Genomic DNA, 15296 nt, shown 5'->3' on the forward strand with positions numbered 1-15296 from the left:
TTCGCAGTGCATGTTGGAGCATACTTGTGATGGTAGTAGATGCCAAAGTTAACGGTCCACTTTCTGTGGTATTCTTGTGTATACTTTGTTAGAATGTCACTGCCCCACCTGTGAGCCCCCGATTTGAGGGGACAAGGGGGCAGGAGACTATAGGGGGCTGGGGGAAAGCAAGAGGACCTACCTGGCCTGGAACCCACGCTACGGGCTGACATGGTGCAGCAACAGAGGCGCCTCTTGGAGCAGCAAATGGTGGGGCCTGTGGACTGCATCAGCAGCCCATGTGCTGGGCACATGGGCCTTTATATAGGCCTGGCCCAAGCTGACCAGATCAGCCTCCAAGTTGCCGACCGGCCTGGTCAGTGGTGGAGCCCAACAGGTCGGTGCTGCAGCAGGGGGCTGACCCCCTGCTGGTTGGTTTTCTGAGCCCAGCAATGGGCCTATAAATAGCCCCCCCTATCCCCTTCATTCTTCATCATCTGCACATACCAGCCTTGCACACGCAAGCGCGTAGGGAGAGGAATAGACTCAGAGATTGGTACAGCATCTCTTTGCTGTTTTGTATGCTCACCTCTCGAGCTTTTGTCAGCCCACTGTTGTGGAAGAATATATATGAGTTTTGCTATCTTTCTCTCCCCTTGTCTTTCTTTGAGTGTTGTTTGAGCTGAGATTGGCAGTGTGAGGAGTGAGTGATTCTATCCTCTACTTTCTAGCATGGTGTCGGAGCAGGGTTTCCAGCTCTAGAATGGAGTTCCTCAGCAAGAAGGCGACTCCAATCAACACTCCAGTTTGCTTCATGGTCAAGTTCTTTATTGCAAATTCATTTTTCAGTTTGCTGTTCACTATTACATCAAGGATGGAGGACAAGGATTCAACTGTTGCCTCTTCAGCCCCTTCTCTTCCTTCCTCCTCAAGATTTGTCTCATTCACCATCCTGAACTTTGGAGAGTCGGGGAAACTAGATGGGTCGAACTACCCAATCTGGAAGGTGAAAATCCGGAGTCATTTAGTGGCTCGAAAGTTGTGGAAGCTGACAACAGGGGTGGAGGCAAAGCCGGAAGATATGCTGGATAGCAAGGGGAAGATTCTCATTCTAGTCGATGGAGAAGAGCTTGAGAATTGGGAAGACATAGATGCCTACTCCCTAGCATTAATCATAGGGACCATGGCGGATTCTGTTCTTCCACACATCCAGATGGCCGAGACGTTTGTAGAGGCGTGGGCTATTGTGAAGGATCTGTATGAAACAGACAACATATCTCGTATTTTGCTTCTTCAACATCAACTATACAATCTGGATATGAATGAGGCGGACAATATTCATGACCATCTGACAAAAGTCAAGGTGGTAAGGGACCATCTCGCTACAGTTGGTCAGAAGGTAGACTCAAGTCATCTAGCATTGCTAACATTACACAAGCCACCTCGTAGTTTCAAGAGTTTCGTGACTACGGTCACTGCAGGACAGAGGACCAAGCCTTTCGAATTCGAGGAGCTTGGCCCTTTATGAAGCTTGATTCCCATAGCCGAAGATGTATCTTTGTGGGATACAACAAAGAACCCTAGGCCTATCGCCTTTTTGACCCGGAAAAGAAGAAGATCCTTATCAGCAGGGACGTGATCTTTGAGGAGTCAGAGCCACAGCCTCCATGGAAGTTAGGAACAAACTCAGCAAAGAAGATGCTTCTGAGATGGGGGTTTTGACCAAGTGGTGACAACTTATGGGAACTTACTCTACCTCACAAACACTCGTCCCGACATTGTATTTCTCATCAGGACTACTTTTCTAGATCTCGTGAAAACCTCAGGGGAATCATTGGCAAGCTTGCTTGCATGTTTTATGGAACCTGAGGGGTACATGGGATCACTTATTGCATCGAAATTTGCTTCTTTGGGTATTGTGGTTATCATTGGGCCAGAGACGGGGACACTCGATGTTCCATGAGTGGCTATTGTTTTCTTCTTGGATTAAGGGGAATTTCTTGGCTTAGTAAGAAGCAACCAATGGTCACTCTTTACATCTACGGAGGCAGATTACAGAGTGGCCTGCGGGGCATCTTATGGCTCAGATCAATCTTGGAAGAGATGGAGGTTCTATAGGAGGAAGCGGTGGACATCTAGTGTGACACCCAGAGTTGCATTGTGATCGCGAAGAATGCGGTGTCCCATGCTCGGATGAAGCACATTGAGGCTCACTACCACTTCATTAGGGAGCTGATCGTCGATGAGTTAATCGAGCTGACTTACAGCCTTACAAAAGATAATGCTCCCAATTTATTCTCTCGTGAGCAAATGGAGCATCTCATTAGACATATGGGGATTGGCCCACATTGAGTTAGTGGGAGGTTAAGAGTCACTGACCACCTACGAGCCCCCATATGAGGACATACAGTACAGTGAACCGTAGGGTAGAAGGTTACCTGGGTAAGATCCTTGCTGTATGGACTGCAGCGTGGAGTCCTGGCTGCACATAGAAGGCTGTAGCAGTGGCTGCAGATGGTGTAGAGGCTGCAGACAGAGGCATGGCAGTGCTGCAGGACTGCAGCATCAATATAGGCGCCTATTTATAGGCCTGGAGCAGCAGCAAACAGGTCGGCAGCAGATTGGGGGACCTGCTGCTGGGTCGGGTTATTACAGACGGGGTCGGCCTGGCCTGGTTGGTGGATTTCACTGACCAGGCCAGCCTGGTCAGGGCAGGTGATGGGATATATAAAGCAGGGCATCCGCTATTTTGCATCCCCTTCCTTGAAGGCACAGGAGCAGAAATAGGGAGCCTTCTTTGGCATACATAGTCAGTTTTGTCCAGTCCTTTCAGATTGTGCTTTGCCTAGCAATCTGCTGGATGTTTGTGGCTTCATCCTGAAGCATTTCTGCCACTTTTGTCGTGACTATAAACTGAGTATTTTTTGGAATCCCCTTTGCTGGTCTATCTCTGTGATCATGTACAGTTTGTGGGTACAGATTTATTTGGTGAGTGTGTATTGGAAAGAGTTGTCCTCGTTATCCACTGTGCCCAGGTGCATGCTTCAGCACTTGAAATTCTGACATGTTGGTGACCTTGTGGTGGCGGCTCATTCATGGTGATGGCAAGACTGTTGATAATGGTGGTGGTACTCTCCAAGTGGTGGCACATAATGATGAATGCAGGTAAAGTGGCTATGGGTCATATCATTCTTGGCGGTGGTTGACTCTATATCCCAAACAAATGGTGCAAGAGCAGTCATGGTACAAGGGGTCTACATGCTGTATAGACCGATGGTGGTCCAAGGTATTGGCCACATGGTCAATTTAGGGAGCCAATAAAAAATGCTGGAGGTTGGCATGTCAAGAATCAGGCTTGGTCAATGGGGGTTGTTGGAGGTGGTGGCCTTCACCTCTCATGTGCAAGTAAATGGATTAGAGGTGGAGCAATGGCCCTTACTTGCCGCACTTACACAGGCTTGTGCGTCAATCACACAGACATAAATGCGAACCTATCTACCTCGCATATAATACCTGATGGAATGAGGACTCCTAATGGGTTGCTAGGTGGCAGGTGTGGGGCCCGGCTCGTGAGCTTGCGAGTGCCATGTGGCATGATCATTGGCCCATTTTTAGGGTCCAACAGTAAGATTTCAAGTTCTACAAGTAACCTGTATGATCAAACAATAGATCAACATGAATCATAAAAGGAGATAGCTTAACCACCTCCTAGCAATAGGTTGAGTATTCTAGCCACCCTCAAGCCTGCATTTGAGGCCATCCCAAGCCTGGCAGCTGGCTCAGTAATAACCTTTTGCGTTCTACAATCTGCAGCTGTAAAACGAGCTAGTAAGTTTATGGTAAAAATGAAGTTTAAAAATTATACTCATGTACATGCGAGTATGGTGCACATGTAATTATGCTCGTGTGGGAAACTGTGTGGGGTAAGGCTTATAACTTCATTGAAGTTCTCTCTCGTTAGTTTGGTAGAATATTGCTGTGAACATCATTTGTGGTCAACATTCCTCGTCTTGTAATAGGTATCTGTCCCAAAAGCATTCTATATTGTCACATTGGCTGTAAAGAAATTAGACGATAGTAAGTTGACTTCTTAATCAATAGCAAAATTGTCCACAAGATGATCCAAAAAAATTCTGCAGCTTGCAGATTATGCTTGGAGGGAGAGGCTTTTTGAGATGGATGAAGTAGATCATATGTACAGGCTTTTCTTGACAGGGCAAGTGGGATCTATAGCAGATGTTGAAAAGTGTTTCGAAGGCATTCCATCTGAATGCGTGGCAGAGGCGGTATATAACCAGCTTATATCCTCCTACATTGCAAGGGGTATGATTTCTGAGGCCAAAAGTGCTCTTGAAAAGCTTAGAAACATGGGGAAACTTGTTTCTGCGCTACCTTACAACCAATTTATGGCACTGTATAGACACCAGCGCCAACCTAAGAAAGCTCTTGAACTCCTGCAGGAGATGAATGCAGTGAACATTGTACCAAACACAAGAACTTATAACCTTCTCTTAAGTGTGACACTGAAGCAAGGTGATGCTGACGGGACAATTAAAATTTTCAAAGCAATGAGAGACAGAGATGTTGTGCCTGATGCATTGACATACTGCTTAGTAGCTAAAGCCTACATGTCAGCAGGGTTGACGGATGAAGCTGAATCTGTGGCTAATGAGATGCAGAAAGTCAGTAACAAAAACTGCCATCTAACACATGACCTCCTTCTTACGATGTATGCGGAACAGGGGGATCGCCACGCGCTTCAGAATCTATGGAAGCGTATGAAGAGTTTCAGTAATCTCTCATCTCGCTCTTATGGGGTCATGATAGAATGCTTGGGAAAGCTTGGGCAGATACACGAAGCAGAGGATCTTGCCATGAAGGCTGAGAGGAAAAAAGGAAAGTTAGTATCAAGGATATATAATGCTATGATGGATGTTTATGCTAGACATGGAATGATGAAGGCAGCAGAAGACTTAATGATTCGAATCCGGAAGGATAGATTGAAACCGAATTCTGTTACCTATAAACTTTTGATCATTGGCTACCTGAAAGAGGGTCAAATAGATAAGGCATTGGGATATTTGAGAACATCAAGGGAAAGTTTGACTTTTGATCAATCAAAGGTATGGTTCGATTCCTTTTTGCTTGTTCTGGAAAGTCTCGCAGAAAGAGGAGAAGTTGAAGCTGCTGAGAATACGTTTGAAGCTTTCACCAGTACAGGCTCCTACCGGCGCACAATAGTTTATAATAATTTGTTAAAGGCTTATTTAAAGGCTAGAAAACGGGCACCCAATTTTCTCCAACGTATGTCTGCTGATGGCATTGAGCCTGATGCAGAAACATTGGCTCTTCTTTCCGAGATAGAATCTTTGAGTGGAGGTGTAAAGGAAGAATCAAGCAAGTAGCATTATTCTCCAAGTACGCCTCCAAGTACGCATTAGTGTCTTCTCTCTTTTCATTCAAGGAATCTGATGAGACTGCTCTATTTTTGTGTATCAAAGGCAATGAACATGATTATTAGCTCTCATGGTAAGTTTTGCTGAAGGTTTGGTTGCAGTGTGCAGAGTGTCCTTTGTTTTTGAAGCACGATTTCTTGTACTGTCCAAAGGCCATCTGATGTTGTGTGGTCACACACACTATAGTATCCCCACACCAGTGGCGAGAAGTTGTCTTCTGTATCACTTAATTAGATTTAAACGAGGAATTCTATTTGGATTCACCATGATACTGGCAGGATGTAAGGAAACTTCACAGTTGTTACAAGTATTATTCCAACAGGATTACAATGATTGAGCACATTGTTAAGCATATCAAATCAGGGAATTTAATCTGGATTTTGTTTGATAGTAATAGAATAGATTAGTTTTTGTAACTGTGTTATATAATTAGTCATAGCTAAGTTTTTGCATAGAATGCCAAAAAGGAAGATTGCGGAACCAAAGATTTTTTAGGATTACACCATTCTTCAACCTTATATAAAATTTAGTTTAAAAGAATCAAATTAGAGAATGTGGAAAGACGTTGCACTTGATACGGTCCCTCTTTCCCTGATATGGTCTTTGAGGACACAAATTCATGTTGTAGTTGGGTGCTATTCTCAATGTAGCTATCACTTTCAAGTTGCTTCTTCCATAGGCTGTTGTGCACACCTTCAGCTTTCTACGTTGATTGTTTTTGCATGTTGCAGAAGTCCTTTCAAGAATCTCCCTCTTGTTATTGTGAATCTCTAAATCTCTAAATGTTATTTGTCGATCGCTCTTTTCTGCCTCTCTACATCCGCTTGGAGCTTTATAGGCATGAGCTTGTGTTGGGTTAGTCTTTTCTTGTCTCTCTGTGGCATCCACTTGTATAGGCATGAGCCTCTATTGGCTTAGTTCTTTGGGCTTGGGCATCCTTCTTGAGCTTTGTGTCCTATTGTGCATATCTCGTTGCTTGATGTGCACCTCATTGCGTATTCGTTCTTCAAGTTAAGTTTTCTTGTTGTAGTTGGTAAATAGTTTCCATGGTAGGTGTGCCTAAGAAGTAATTGATATATGATTGTATACCTTGGCTCTTGAAGCAAACTTAATTTCTGGCTACTTGGTGTTGTCTTGCTTGGACTTGCCTAACTTGCAAATTCACCAAGGGCCTACTTTGTTTCCTCTTTAGTTTCTCGACTTGACTTGCAAGAGATTTGGAGTTGGCCTCCATCATCACTTATTTGGAAGGCCTCTCTCCTTGAATGCTTGCATAGAAAATGAACTAAGCTCTAGAGCTTAAATACCCAAAAGTGCTCAATCAACCTATTTTCAACGTGAACATGCTCTTTTCTACACAATCTATGTGTATAGCATTGGTATAATCCACCATCATAGGGAAACGGGACCATGTAAATGACATGCATCTCTTCGATGCCATAGGAAATTTAAAATCTTAAGAACTCTTCTCTCTCACGTAGAATTGTGAAGGTCTCGAATGAGTATATCCCTATTATAGCTTTGATATCCAATGTTTTAAGAGTTTCAATTAGCTATTTTTGTGAAGGCTCAAATGAGTATATTAGAACTTAGATGTCCAATGCTTCTAGAGTTTTAGTTAGCCACTTTTTGTGTGTGACCACTTTTTGTGTGCGAGATGGAGTCACCCTTTTGGTGGTGTTTTGCTTATTGTCCAAGCATTGAAAGGGTTCTTTCCTTTTCAACGCATCTAATATAGGTTTGATCATGTTCCTACAAATCCCTACCATCGAGCTCTTCCACTAGTCTTAAAATTATTTGCCATCTAGTTGTCCAATAGTCTCTCTTACGAACCTTGAGCTATTTGCATGAAGTGAATGTGAAAGACAGATCGGACCAAAAGAAACACAGACATCAAAGCTGAATGGTTAAGTCGTCAACCTCACTTGGGACAGGTAGCATATTAATCTCTGGGGATTGATGGAGGAAATACGACATCTTGAAGCATTGCATCAGTGCACAAGTTGGAGTTAAGATTGGTGGGGCATGCACTATTCTTTTCTATGGGACAATAATGGTCTTACTTCACATGAATATGGTAACATAACTTTATTTTTACCGAATATGGTTACAGAAAATGAACATGGTTATAGAAATTTTATGCTTGTAGATTATTATAGTTATAAGCTGTGGTTACAGGATTTTACAACATTGAAACATGATTGTAGAATTTTATAACAATGATTTTATGATTGTTGAATCCTTTGGTGAAAAGAATGTCCTTAGAGTTTGGGAGGTTTTCTTGTATGAAATTATAGATTTGGTTGTATAGACATGATACCATTTATTTTTAAAACTGCTTTTAACTCTAAGATGAAAGAAGTACCCCTCTACCTTTTAAAGCTCGATTGTCTTTGTATGCATGTGCATGAGATCTCCAAAGCTTTTGATAGTTTGCAAATGTATTCCTCTCAATTGATTAAGTGAAAGGGGGAACGAGCCTCCTAAAAAATCCTACACTTAGGTTGCTTATGAATTTAAGCAGCTCCAAATCATCCTACAAGAGTCAAATTCAGCTATTACCATTAACAACAACTATATGTTAGATTGTCCTCAAGTTTCTATGCTCCAAGGTGCTGATTGCAACACACTCAAGTGCCCCATCATAGATGAGTCAAATTCAATGCCTCCAGCGTGGCCACACTTGGCATTTGTTATTGTTTGGGGTGTGTGTGAAAAGAAAATGAAAATATGTAGTTGATCAATTGTCATTGTGTAGATCTTGGATAAAGTAGTTGTGCTTGCTCAAAACTATTTGTGAGGAAAGAGTGTCACTAGCAAGGTCAAGCAAGGGCAATATGTGGTGTTGTGACTTCTTCTCCTTTAAAACAAAGATGAGAATAAGCTCCTGAGTGAAGGGTGTGAGGTAAGAGATGACATGACTCCTATATAATGCACAATTGGTTTATGACTATTGTTTTTAGAATCTTAGCTTTGTTTGGTTGTACCTTTAGGAGCATTGGTTCTCCATTTAGGTGCTCTTACAAGCTTGACAAACTTGAAGTTTCTTAGCAGTAGGTTAGCCCAGTCCTTGTCAGGGTGGGTATAACTTTTATGATCTGCAGGTTGCTAATTTGAAGCTGCTTGCTGGATGTTCACAACACCGTAACTTGCTTCCTCTTTTGGCCTAGTGCAAAAAAGCCACCTAACTTTGGATATCCTTCTCCTAGGATCACCGCCTCCCCATAAAAATGATGTGTAGATTCTAAAAAAATTTTCTAGTCCAGCTTGTGAAGGGCACCAACAAGATAGATAAAAAATAGAGATGGGATAGATACAATGGTTCATGACTACTCTCTTCTTGGCAGATTTTCCTAGAAACCCCTCCATCTATCAAGCTTGCTCCTTAGTCTGTTAACAAACTAGTCCTTGATTTCTTTCATGTTGACCTTGAATCCCATGGGTATTCCCAAAACTCTGAAGATTTGTCATTGCAATTTTTTTAAACAACCCTTTAGATTTAATTGATTTTGATCTTTTCCCAACTGGAAGGCATATCCCGTTTTAAGTTGATTTACTTTTGACCTAGAGGCAAAAAATGTCAACACATCTGAAGGCATTTTCTATGTATAGAGGAGTGTTTCTGATAGTAAGGTTGGTGTCGTTTGCTAACTGTTGGTTAACCAACTACTTTCCTGAAGGTAGTTCAATCTCTTTGAGAGCATCCTTGTCAACTTAATCTTGAATTGCCACCCCAAGGCATCTGTTGCAATTACAAATAAAAGAGGTGCAAGAGGGCATCCTTGTCTGATGGATCTTTTTAGCAAAAAAGGCTGTGACATTTCGTCATTGACACAAAGTTTGGCTAAGGCATTTGTGAGGAGTAGGGCCACAAAGGAAGTAAATCTTTCTCCAATACCCAAGTCTTGAAGGGGTTGTAAAATGAAATCCCAATTTAACTTGTCATAGGCCTTGTCAAAATCAATTTTGATGAAACAAATGTCTTGATTTGTCTCCTCTGCATGAGCACATCCCTCCCACAGATTGATCATAGCTTCCAGAAGATGTCTACCCTTGATGAATCCTTTCTTATCTTGTAGAATCCAGTTGTCCATTTTATTCTTTAGTCTCAGTTGTAGAGCTTTGACAAAAATTTTATAGTTGCATAATTGAGCATTGTCAATGTCCTCCAAATTTTTAGCTCAGTTCTCTCTCCCTCTTGTGGGATTAGTTTGATTACTCCTCCATTTAAGTGTTCTGGTAGGCTACCCGCCACCATACATTCCTGCCATATCTTGAGTAAGCAAGGTCCAATAGTGTCCCAAAAGACTTTGTAGAACCCTATGGGTAATCCATCTTCATATGATGTTTTGCCATCATCCATAGCAAAAACTTCTTCTTTAGTTCATGCAGTGAGAAATCAATGTCAAGTTGGATTTTATCTAAATTTGACACCATTTTTTTCCTTGTTTGTTGACAACTGAGGCACGCCTCCATTACTTTGCCATCAGGAATATCAATAGTACTCAACATCCCTTGGAAATGTTTAAGAGTTATTTCCATGTTTTCCTTAACTGAAGAGGCACAAGAGAATTCATCTTTCTTAAGGAAAAGGGATTTCTTCTTGGGATCTCTTTTTCTTGACTAACTTGAGGTTCTCTCTCATCTGTCCTCTGCATATTCAGCCATGTTAAAGTCTCCTAAAAGCACACAGTTACTTCCTAACTCATTTAGTGTTTTTGAAGGACAAATTGATGTAATGGGATCATACCTAGGGTCCTAAGGTCTAAGGTTGTGAACACATGGTGTGCCTGGTTAGGTGTCAGCAGTAGGTGTGATTGAGTGAATCTAGGTGTGTGGTCTGATTGAGAGAATCATGGAACCGATTGAGTGATTTGCGGATCTAGATGCTCTACTGAGCTTACATATGATGTCACTAGTCTATGTAACTTGTGCCTATATATTGGGCATATCCCTCATGAGTAGACTCTCACCCTTTTCATCATCTTGCTCTCTCCATCTGGTCTCCATGCTACTCCAACATTTGGTATCAAAGCCATACTACCCTCCATGGTGCCACATCATAACCCTCTTCTTCCATTGCCTCATCTCCAACATGAAGACCTTGAGCTCCATCTACAGTAGACCTGTGGGGTTTGGAGCTCAACTTGCAGCTGTTCTGATGGTCACCTATTACTGAGATACCACATGGTCTGCTATGCTACTCGATGGCTCTGTGTACGTTAGCCTTGATGTCATCTTACTGTTGAAACTTCTATGCGCAAAAGGAAGGTCCCGACATTTGGTATTGTAGCTTCTTCAAAGCGCCCACCTAACTTGCTAACATGGCTGTTACCTTCGCTCTGGCTCTAGTCTTCGAGCTCTTGTTGGAACTCTTTTAAGGCCTTCGCTTGCCTACAGACAGTGCTTTCTTTGTGCAGCAGGAGAGACGAAATAACAAAACAGAAGAAAGTATTAGAGAAACATTTGACAAAGACAGGCGCAACACAAGCGTGGCTGTACAAGCTCCACTTCCGACGTTCTTTTCCACCCTGATTCCGCATGCTGCACCCGTGATCTACAGCAGACTATCTGCTCCACATAGCTCTGCTCCAAACGTAGCTCTGCTCCACATAGGCGTGAAGACTTGCAGGAGCTCTCGCGGATGACCACAGCATGGCTACGTGGTTGTTCAACGGTCTTATTGGTGATTGCCGACTGCTCTCTTCCCCTTGATTATTAACTGAGTAGAGCACACCGAAGGCAGTTTGCACGGATATATTGAAAAGGTCGTGAAGCTGCTACTAGCGCCATCAGCTTTACGAGGTTGTGGGAGATGCGCTAATCGTGTACACGGAACGGTCGTATGAGAGGGTTGGCGGCATATGAGCAGACCTTTGGCTTACTGTTAAAAGGCGCATGTCGAGCAACTACGACCTCTCATTTGTGTATGGGGGTCTTTCATTTGGTCATTGGGAGTAGCAATCAACAAATAATTGTGAAGGGAGGTGGATTGGTTGAAAGGTTCACATCCTTCTTTTATATGTGTTTCAATTGCTTGAAGTGATAGATCTTGAATTGACCGAGTATTGACTTCAATATGGACCTGGAAGTATCATAGTATTTTTCATATTGAAGTGGTTTATAGTCAAAGATTTGACTATCTTTATGAAAACTATCCTTTCATGATGAATGCTTGCTTCAACAAAGATAAAGCATGTATATTCTATGATGATGATATTGTGATGACATGGATGTTGGCTATGTATGAGCTTCGATGTATAAGAGTAGACACTGCCCTTGTTCTTTTGACAAGTGGTAAGACCCCCTTCATATTCAATCTATTTGAAGGCATATGGGATGCATGTGATCATATAGTTGAAGTCAACTTGCTTAAGGCTACTCATTTGGTAGCATACGTCATAAAGAGAGAAGGTATGAAGAAGAAGGATGCAAGAAAGATAAAAAAGCAAACGAGGTACACAAAGAACTACACCAAGAACCTCTCTAATGACAATGTACCTCACACTATGGTAGCTTGGAAGAGAAGGAGGAAAAGGACAAGATATGCCATCAAAGGGGGGAATTTCCCCACATCTTCAAAGTAGATTTTTTTGTGTGTGTGGGGTCAATAAGGGTTCTCTGCCTTGGGATGTCCCCCTCAAATGATTGTTAGTCTTATGTTTTACCTTGCTGGATCTAAGAGTATTCCCATGCATAGTCATTGTCTATCTCTCGGTTGTAAACCAAGAGTCCTAGGAGTGAGTCACAGGTTGGGGCCATGTGTGTTGCCACATGATGGTGGGCAAGCCATGGAGCATCCCATGTACTACTACTGAGGGATGAGGTCATCAATTTGTGAGGGGGAATGAAGGACAAATTGATGTAATGGGATCATACCTAGGGTCCTAAGGTCTAAGGCTGTGAACACACGGTGTGCCTGGTTAGGTGTCAGTAGGTGTGATTGAGTGAATCTAGGTGTGTGGTGTGTGATTGAGAGAATCATGGAACTGATTGAGAGATTTGTGGATCTAGATGCTCTACTGAGCTCACATATGATGTCACTAGTCTATGTAACTTGTGCTTATATATTGGGCATAGAATCTCACCCTTTTCATCATCTTGCTCTCTCCATCTGGTCTCCATGCTACTCCAATAGTTTTCCAGCTCAACCTCCTTGTTTGAACTCGTGTTGGAGCATCTACTGAAAAAGAGACATTTCTTATCCTGCATTTTACATTGATACCCATTTGTGATCTCTATCCTATTTGTAACCTGACATCTCTGCTTGATAGTGAGAGTAAAGCAATACCACCTCTGCCTTCCTCATGAGAAGTGAAAAACCACACCCTTCTTTTATAAACCATCTTAAGCCTATTTTCCAGTGTCACATCCGTAACTTTGACTTCTTGTAAAGCAAGAAAAGTTGGGGAGAGAGCATTCTCCTTCAGTCGGGGTGGCTAGCTCCTGACTCCCTATTGGGTTAGTAAGTCCACACACGTTTAGTGTGAGAAAAGTTATTGGGCTACTTACCATTTTTACATTTCCCCTTTTTAGCCTTGGGGGCTAGGCTCTTGGGGGGGACTCCTTGGCCTTTGACTTGGGAAATTCTTCATTTGTGTCTTAAGCCTAGCCGGTTTTTAATCCAATTGGTTCTCAACCAATTTTCTAAAATGGATGTTGGAGGTTTGGGATAGAAATCCTATGAGTGCATGTGATTTTTATAGTCTATCCTCATCCAAATATGCTACTACCTTATATGTTGGTGGATATGCGCTCTCCTCATCTGAAGAGTCATCGCTCTCTTGGTGAAGTGCAGGTGTGGATTGTCTAGTGGTCTAGATCCACCTAATACCTTGGCCTTCTTATCTGATCTCTTGTCTACTCCTCCTCTTGAATGGTGCAAGGACTCTATTGTACTTACGTTTTCTTCTCACGTTTAGAAGCTTCTTAGGATTCAATAGTCTTCTTATGGATCCCGTTCAAGCTCCTTGCCTGGTGTAGCTAGCAGTGGATCCTGTTGCATTAAATTTTAATGCGCCACCTCCATGCCATCCCTTGCATCTCTAAGAAACCCTCGAGTAAGAGGGGCCTCGCACTCTTTTCAGTATCTCCTCTGAGAGGGTCTCTTGTAGACTGGTTTTTGGGTGTATCTCAACCACTTCCTGCTAAACGTCCCTCGTTCCAAGGCTCCCTCCATGGATGTTATTTTTTTGATCAAGGAGAGGAGGAAAGTTTAGCTGGGAGTTGAACTCTTTGCTCCAATCGATTTTGGGAAAGTAGAGCTCTATATCAACCCTCAAATTTGAAGGGTAGCCTGAAATTTAAGAGTTATCCTTCTTGTAAGTTACTTTTGAAGGGTGAAGTGGCATTTCCTTTGTAATTTTTTCCTAAACGGTCCTTCTTTTCGAGGTTCATCTCTCTATTTGCCCTTTTGGGGAAGGGGAAAACCCTCTTTGAAGGATGTTGCAGCCTTCAAATTTAAGGACTCCGTCTGTTGGATTAGATTTGGAGGTAGGGGTCAAGTTAGGGAAGCTCCTTCCCTCCAGAGTCCACATCTATCTCTCCAGCTTAGTCCTTGTTTGAGATGACTCTAAGTTAGCCCACACTATGCTTGTAAGTGTCAACATCCATTTTGAAAAGTCATTTTCCTTTCTTTTCTCCAAGAACAACTTGCATTCGCTTTAATGAAATATAAGAATGAACTCTTATCTATAATAGTTTGCATCTATGGCCTCTTTTTGATGCTTTTTGGATACCACATACCTAGAACTAGTACATCCCATTTCGTATCCCATGGTCTCTAATGATCCATAAATATTTTCTCAACTTTATTTTTAGTTTTGAATAGGTCATCTTTCTCATTCTCCTCTAACTACTACATCCCACTTCGTATTTCTTGGTCCCTAATGATCCACAAATACTTTCTCAACCTTCTTTGTAGGTTTGAATGTACTATATCAAAAAGCATGGTTTGTCTTCCTCATTCTCCTTAGATTGAGAGGTAGTGAGAACTACAAAGTTTTACCCCTATTCTAATGCATCAGTGGTCCTTGAAGCCATCCTCAAACTATGGTTCATTATTTACCTTTGTAGAATTTTTTAAGGTTATAAGCCATGGTGGACAGAACATGACAGCTACATGTTTGCACTGGAACTACAAAGTTGTTCCCTCTTCTATTGCATCAATGGTCCTTGAAGCCATCCTTAAACTACGGTTCATCATTTTCCTCTGTGATACGGTTTATAGGCTTGCTTAGTTGAATCAGCACTAGCTTCCAAATTCTTTTGGCATATGTACATGAAACAAACAAGTGAAAAACATATTCCTCATGCCCTGAATATGTTTTGCACATACCATCCCCTTTGCCTATTCTTTCCCTGTACAGTTACTCCAAATGGCTTTGTGAAGGACCAACAAAAGTACAATAGAGACATTCTCTCAAATGCTTTTGAGCCACACTTTTGAGAATCTATTTTTATAGCATTGTTTGGTGCTAGCCAATTTCCATATTTCATTCAATACCCTAGAAACACCATCAATCTTAGATTTAGGAGTTGGTACAAGAAGAAGTGAGGGGACCCTACCCAACTGAATGCTTTCCTGTAAACCAAGTAAGTACCCCTTTCCATTGGATGTTACCAAATCATAATTTAAGTCTACTCATCACCATGAGTTGGCCTTGATTAGAAATAGCAAACTCCCATCTAATCTCAGGACGATGCTTCCATCGACCTGACATTGCAATCCTGTTGGAAAGTAATCTAGCCTAAATAAAATCATTGTCCACCATGGAGTGTGTTTGCTTTGAAGATGGCTAAAGACTATATGGATTGTGACTCATGAAGGCTCCTTTCTTTGAGGAGATATCTAAATTTTTA

General features: G+C 42.1%; 1 protein-coding gene across 2 annotated transcripts in view; it reads left to right on the forward strand.

Moving 5' to 3' along the window:
- The window catches only part of LOC147891632 (pentatricopeptide repeat-containing protein At1g07590, mitochondrial-like), a 34559-nt gene extending 28779 nt beyond the window's left edge, over positions 1-5780 (forward strand). Inside the window, exons 3-4 of one of the 2 annotated variants that reach the window (XM_087388777.1) lie at positions 4119-5397; positions 5537-5780. In XM_087388777.1, the coding sequence (XP_087244903.1) occupies positions 4119-5384 (1266 nt within the window). In that variant the 3' untranslated portion in view covers positions 5385-5397; positions 5537-5780. Of the gene's footprint in view, positions 1-4118 lie in introns of both variants that reach the window. The other variant, XM_087388776.1, reaches the window with a different exon arrangement.
- Positions 5781-15296: the final 9516 nt, after the last annotated feature.

The sequence above is a fragment of the Dipteris shenzhenensis genome, chromosome 17 (assembly GCF_047967505.1).
Source record: "Dipteris shenzhenensis isolate YYH24624 ecotype China chromosome 17, Dip_SZ_1.0, whole genome shotgun sequence".
Lineage (NCBI taxonomy): Eukaryota > Viridiplantae > Streptophyta > Polypodiopsida > Gleicheniales > Dipteridaceae > Dipteris > Dipteris shenzhenensis.